The following is a 7,129-nucleotide window of genomic DNA, read 5'->3' on the forward strand; positions in this document are numbered from 1 at the left end:
AACAACACAGTCAAAACACTCTCTCTCTCCCTCCCTTACTTTCCAGTCTCTCTCACTGTAACTGACCAAATAAAAAGGCAAAAACTTTTTAAAACATCACCGGTTCAAACTGACAGCGTGTTGTGGCTTTTTCGCAGACGACATGTATCCAGCGGTGGTTCAAGCAATAACTGCTGGGCAGCAATAAAGCGGTTGTGGTCAATTTAGAGAGACTATATTTACTGTCAGAGTCGACCTGCTTTTATAAGTTCAGTCTTGAACTTGAGAAGCTTCCAACGGCCGTTCGGAGAGACAGAGAGAGAGAGAGACAGACAGAGAGACAGAGAGAGAAAGAGAGAGACAGAGAGAGACAGACAGACAGAGAGAGAGAGAGAGAGAGAGAGAGAGAAGTGAAGAGAACAGACGTTCGGCGGCTTCTCTGCACGTCCATTCATGAAATCATTCCTTCATCAGTGTGCCCTTGTTCATTTCCCACTGCTGATGCTGACAGGAAATAATGTGGTTTCCTGCCAAGACCCTCAAAGCCCACACTAACGCAGCGGTTTAAGATATGTCCTGATAACACCCTGTTACATAAGGCACGATTAAACAAAAAAAGCAAAAAAAAACACACACACACACACACTGCATATGTGCAGTTTCACACACAGAATAAAAACAGTGAAAGTCATAGGAAGAAGTTTCCTCTCCGTCCGCTTGCACCGTCATCTGACATGTGACGTGTAAAAACAGTCCATATATATTCATCATCTACCAGCCACTGCTCGGCACGTTACATAATCTGTGGCTCATTAAGCCTGTAGGATGTTTAATATGACAGCATGGAGGAGGAGTGTGAATGCCGCCTTAAGAAGTAAGCTATGCAGACTGAGCGCTTTATGCACTTCACACACACACACACACACACACACACACACAAACACACACACACACACACTCCTGACTAGTGTATGTCATGTCTTGGAGCCAGATAGGGGGCAAGTGTTGACGGAGATGCCTTGGGCACATGTAATGGAGAGTGTCTCAGCCTCACTAAGCATTAGACTGGTTCTGTTCTGCCTGTCTGCCTGCATCTGCCTCCCCCCCTCCCCCGACAAACTCCTACCTCGCACCATCTTCTTTCTACCCCCCCACCCTCCCTCCCTTTCTTTTATCTTAAAAAAAGGGGTGGGGGCATCCAGGCAGAAGAGGCTGTGACATTGAGCCAATTGGCAGAAGAGAGAACAAAAAAAAAGAGATAAGAAGAAAAAGAAAAAGGGTGGCACTTTTTTTTTTCCTCCCCCTCATTTCCTTCCTGCTCCCTCCCTTCCTCCCTCTACGCATCCATCCATCAATCATCCATCCAACCATCCATGTGGCCAGTGGAGTAATGGCGTCTGGTCTTTTAGCAGACTGAGGGATGACACACACACACACACACACACACCCTCCACCCCTCCCCAATCCCAATGAGAGGAAACGATAAGGTGGCCACCCGACACACATATGCTCACATATTTTAGGTGACCTTGAGTCTGACGCAGCACGCGTACCAATTTCCTTTTTCTTTTTTTTTTTTTTTTTGCCTCTTCCAGGAAAAAAAAAATAGCGACAATAGCTGGGAAGTTCGATTCCGATGAGCGATGCCAAAACACACTCACACACACACACACACACTCCGGTTTCAGTTTGACGGTAATAACGATGAACTGTGAGGCAGATCTGGTGTTTCCAAACCGGGGGAAACCCTTCAGAGACACTCTTGACTCTCTCTCTCTCTGTGAGTGTATGTGCTAAAATAGGAGCCAGGTCACGTCCAGGTCAGTGTCTTGTTTGCTGAATATGAAAGAACCCTGGATGTGCTGCACGAGGCACATTTGCCTTTCAAATGTATGCAAATGAAAATCATTTTGTCGCCGCTTTGATTGATGAACTGCCACGGCTCTAAATGCTGATAAATATACTGGTCATTTCCTTTTTTTTTTTTGGAGATGCTGTAACGTGTTTGGTAAAGATTTTCTTTTTTCTTGCAGTGACTAAAATAACCCGTCGGACTGGAAGCTTAATTAGGGACTGGGAGGTGACGCTGGAAATTTCAGTTCTCTTTTGACGCTAAATGTGTCCAGCTGGGCATGTATGTGGAAAGAGACTGACATCGAGGCCTTCAAGTTTCCATAACTGACCACTGTCACATTCCCCGACCCCTTTAATGATACTGTCCTGACCGACATCCACGTCTCCATCCAGGAGAAAAACGAACAGCGATTCCAGTACGGTGATTCTTTTTTTCCCTCTCCAGCGCGCACAGCATTCATCTTTCCATGGGTTAAATATAGCATCACTAAAAAACACGGGGGAATAGAGGACGGGTGAAAGACAAGCATGTTGCTCAGTGGTGGTGGTGGTGGGGTGGTGGTAGTGGTGGGGTGGGGGGGGGGAGCTATATTTAGACCAGAGAGCATCACCAGCACTCACAACATCGCCATTGGTCCCATCCTCCCCAACATGAACGAGGGCAATGATCAATACATGCTGGACGGTTCCAGCATTCTGTTTTTCTTTTTAATGCTCCACTTTTCTTTTATCCACTGTGATTCTTTTCCATGTGGGTTTGGGTCTGGCGACACACACTTTTATTTCAGGCTGTGCCAAGAAAATCTATTTAAAACTGAAAATATGAAACTGAAATTATGAGGAAGAGAGAAAAGAGAAGCAGCGAAAGAGAAGTACCGAGTGCTTATATGGGCAGAGACCGACTCCCATTTAGAGCATCGATCCATATGCTGATTTTTTTGTTTTGATTAAATGAGTAATTGTTTGGACCAACACACATCGTCTTTTGTCCACAACCCGAAGATGTTTAGTTCACAATGATCTGACAGAGAAAAGCAGGAGATCCTCACAATGGAGAAGCTGGAAATTGGAGCATTTCTGGCATTTTTGCTTTAAAAAAATAATAATAATAATAATCGAGAACTTATTAGACATTTTCACTATTTTCCGAGATTTTATGGACTTTAATTATTAATAATGAATAATGAAAATAATCGTTAGCTGCCGCCCTGATTCTACAAGAGAGAAGAAAGTCACTTTGATTTTCAAGTCTTTCTCTAAGATGTATAAAACTGAGGGGCCTCAGCTGCTTCATAACCAGCCCGCTCGTATCAGTGTGACGCCAGGGTCGAGTGAGGTAGGGAATGTGAATGAAGCCAAGAGAGTGAGAGAGAGAGAGAGAGAGAGAAAGAAAGGCAGACGTTATACACGTGGGGTGTTTTTCTATTAATGACTGGGGCAGCTGTGCCTAAATTACCCCAGTGTTGCTACCATAGCTTGACGGTAGCAGGGTGGGGTGTGTGTGTGTGTGTGTGTGTGTGTGTGTGTGTGTGTGTGTGTGTGTGTGTGTGTGTGTGTGTGTGTGTGTGTGTTGGGGGGAGAGTAGAAGACACTCCTTGCAATCTCCCTCATTAGCGAGCCGGGATGATGCAGGGGAGGAGGGGACAGAGGGGAGCCTCCTCCCGCCTGGGGTTTCAGCTCCCATTAAAGCCCGAGGGTGAGGGGGGGGGGTGGGGGGGGGTGGGGGGGGCAGTTCATGAGCAGTGAAGCTTGAAAGTTGGGTGAGATTTGTGTTTGTGTTGTAGGAGGCATCAGGTAGATAATAAAAGACCAGCCTCCCTCCCGTGTCGAGCCTTAGGATGCGAACTATCAGGCTAAACGACTGACTCACAGGTGACTCACGTCTTCTACATCGATGTAGAGGTGTGTGGCAATATTGTTCCGGTCCTCAAAGATTATACAGAAACAGATAAAATCAAATGCACCTGCAACGTCCAGTTTTCTAATCTGCTGCTGTCTTTCTGCACACGGCATCCTTATCTCGACGACGCCTATTTTCCAATCGGAAAAGCTGAACTGCCCTAAGAAAATCTGTGGGTCCAGCTGATTTAAAGTTGAGTAAAGCTGCAGAGTATCGGAGCTTGAGAAGGAGCTTGTAACGAGAAGTAATTTATGTATTTTTGATGCTTCTGCTCAACAGCTGGGAGTTCTTTATGCTGTGGTGAGCTGTAGTTTTAATCAGCGGGGGAACGTTAAACGATGTTACGGGAAAACATTTATTAGCAGGAACGGATGCGAGGAAAACCGCAGCTCAGTGACACTCGCTGCGGCCGGAGGGAAGAGAGGGGGAAAAAAACAGGTTTTATCATTTGACGATGAGACGACACACGGAATTGAACAGGAAGCAGCAACCACTTTCACTGATGCAGATGTTCCCCTCACTGGCTCTGACAAACACTAATCATGCTTTAACTTCTAATTAGGATCTATTTTTAGCAAATAACATTAGCAAACACCTGTGCTCTGAGCTCCCCCTCGCTCCCATCAAACATTTCATAAACTCTGACGCTGCCTTACCCCGTTCCCAAAGATTTATGTCGTCCATCCTCAGCTGGTTCTGACATAGTAAGAGGATTACAGCACAGAGACAGTACCGTTGCCATTTTCTGATGATGGATTAATCCAAAACATGCCACCGCTGCGATGCTGTTATGACATGCATCAAGCCTCGCTGGACCATGATGATGATTACGATGATGTAACAGCTGAAGCTACCGTGCATAAGAGGAAAAGGATGAGCTCTACAATGTGCCATTTATGAGAGTTTGGCATGCAGACCTGCAAAAAGGCCCAGTAAGATTAGCACAGCAAGTACAAAACTGTCTTTGTGCACTTAACCAGTTGTCAGAGTGGGGAAAAAAAATGAACCCTATCACCCCAAACACTGGCAGCTCGCTGCAACACTTAGCTCACACTCGCTCTGTTTCTCCCTCTGAGTGCATGACACACTTTGTAACTTGTGCGGCATGTCACAGGGTTTTCTGAAAGTGAGAACACCTTTGTAAACAGCTGATGAAGTTACAGCTGTTAAGTAGTCTGATGGTATTCATGGATGCTTCACAGCTATTCAGGTAATAGCTATAACTGGTGAATCCACATGCATGTGTTTTGCACACCAGTAAAGTAGCACAAAGCTTCCACTGTTTCAAATATAGAGACTCCAATCTATACACATTATGTGTCAACAGATAGCTGTTCGCACACTTTATCAGCTAAAGAATCAATAGCCACCATGCCGGAGCTGCACAAGCATGCACACTCATAAACAAGTGCTTGAACAGACTGTACAGTGAACTGCAACAGCCTGAGCTCCAGACACATCTCTCTCCAAAAGTCTTACCTCGCAAGACGGAGTTACGGCTTTGTGTTTACGCTCCTCATTGTCCTGTAGTGAATCACTCCGACGTGCTGCCATCTTTTCATTTCAAACCACAGAGGAGGAAGAAGTCCTTAAGAGCCCACATTGAGGTGAGGAGGATGAAGCCAAGGAAAAGAAAAAAAAAAACAAAAAAAACAAGAAGGAAAAAAAGAAAAAAAAGGAAAAAAGATCCTAATCCACACCGTCCTCCTTCGTCATGTCCGTCAATGGTTGAAATCTGGACATGAAATAAACAAGTTAGTGAAATAAAAGCAGGAGAGAATGAACATTTGTGCACTGATCCTGTCCCATGCAGGTCACAGAGCTGAAGTCCGGTGGGTAAAGACTAACAACACTTTGCATTTCAACTTTGCATCTCAACACAGCCCAATATCCATGCAAGAAGAAACAACAGACACCCTGAAATGCACTTTTGGAAAAAACAAAATACTACAGGCATTAAATGTCACATCAAAGCTCCAAGTCCTTAAATTTATGATGAGCCTGGTCATCCAAGGACAGCATAACCTCCTAACTGTGCCAACACTGAATGAAGATAACACTGCCAAATAATACCTCTGCAAAGGTCCTATAATGCCTTAAATCCTAGTTAATTTATAAAAATAACAGTGATATCATCGGGGCAATAAAAATAAAAGTACACTGAGGCCAATATAAAGAGTACACAGAGTAATACTTTAGTCATTTTCCAACGGTGCGACATGAGTTTAAGCTTGTTCTACAATGAAATGAATGGTAGACACTCATAATAGCTCCAGTTCAATGGATGGAGAGTTTATGTGAATAAAAGTGAGTAATGGCAGGTGGATAGTCGAGGTTATTGTCTATTATTTTATAAACTTGATTAGAAATGCCTTTAGGAGTGACACCTCTGTAATTAATATAAATTGCACACAGGTGGGGAGGAGGGGAGGGGAGGGGGATGAACAAAACGAGACATGCATGTCAAATAAAAGCAGAATTCACGGCTCTGTATGGAAGAGAAAGTGCACCACAACAAGACATGCAGGGCTGCGGTGTAAAAAGCGCCACACCAGCCATCATGAATCAAGCCAAACGCTAAATATACACAGCCCGGATACAGTAGCAGATAAATACTCTCTCTCTCTCTCTCTTTATTTTTCCACTCGCTTTAAGCAAGAAAAAAATCCCCTTGTGGTTGTTACTACTGGTCGCTGTTGACAAATACAGGATCACCAGGCGGACGACAGGTTGTTGCTGTGGCTGTTAATTGTGAAACAAACACCAAAACCTACCTGTTACAAATTCAAAAAACGAATACCAGACGAGAAAACGCACGCGCTGTCCATATTTCTCTGAGGAGAGCAAAAAAATTTAAAAAAAGCTTCGGTCGGTCCAGAAAGAAAAAGGCTGTCAAGAGATTACAAAGCGGGATATTCAGTCTCCCCTCTCAGAGCTACACTGACTGACCGCTGAGGCTCACTACCTGTTAGGAAAAACACACTGGAAAAAACATGGTAAACGCCCTCCAGTGTGCATTCCTTCGCCAGGGAGACCCGACGAAAATTAAACCTCCAGTGTTCATTCATTTCCCTTCATTTCCGAGCTTCGGTTTGACGCTAAAATAGTCGAAATAGAAACAAAAAAAAAAAAAAACTAACGTGTACTCGTACGTGGTCCCCGGTTGGCGGCGCGACAATCTGTACAGAGACTGACGAATCTCCTGACTCTGCCGAAGCCCCGCCCCTACGCCTGCCCCCCTCGCAGGACGTCGTCCAATCGGATGGCCAGTTTAAATTTGGAATTTTGAAGCGGGCCAATTGGAGATGTTGTTACATAACAATTCCAATGAAGAGTGGAAGCTGGTCCATACTGGTCACTGGCTGCAAATCAGTGATGTTTGTAGTATTCCTGTAT

The 7,129-nt window shown here is 44.7% G+C and overlaps 1 protein-coding gene across 1 annotated transcript in view; it reads right to left on the reverse strand.

The window, feature by feature from the left end:
• LOC130160903 (rho GTPase-activating protein 21-like) overlaps positions 1-6,901 on the reverse strand; it is a 76,142-nt gene extending 69,241 nt beyond the window's left edge. The window contains exons 1-2 of the mRNA XM_056363688.1: positions 6,508-6,901; positions 5,213-5,468 (exon numbers count right to left, since the gene is read on the reverse strand). Coding sequence (XP_056219663.1) covers positions 5,213-5,287 — 75 coding nt within the window. The 5' untranslated portion in view covers positions 5,288-5,468; positions 6,508-6,901. The remainder of the gene's footprint in view (positions 1-5,212; positions 5,469-6,507) is intronic.
• Positions 6,902-7,129: the final 228 nt, after the last annotated feature.

The sequence above is a fragment of the Seriola aureovittata genome, chromosome 20 (genome assembly GCF_021018895.1).
Source record: "Seriola aureovittata isolate HTS-2021-v1 ecotype China chromosome 20, ASM2101889v1, whole genome shotgun sequence".
Classification (NCBI taxonomy): Eukaryota; Metazoa; Chordata; class Actinopteri; order Carangiformes; family Carangidae; genus Seriola; species Seriola aureovittata.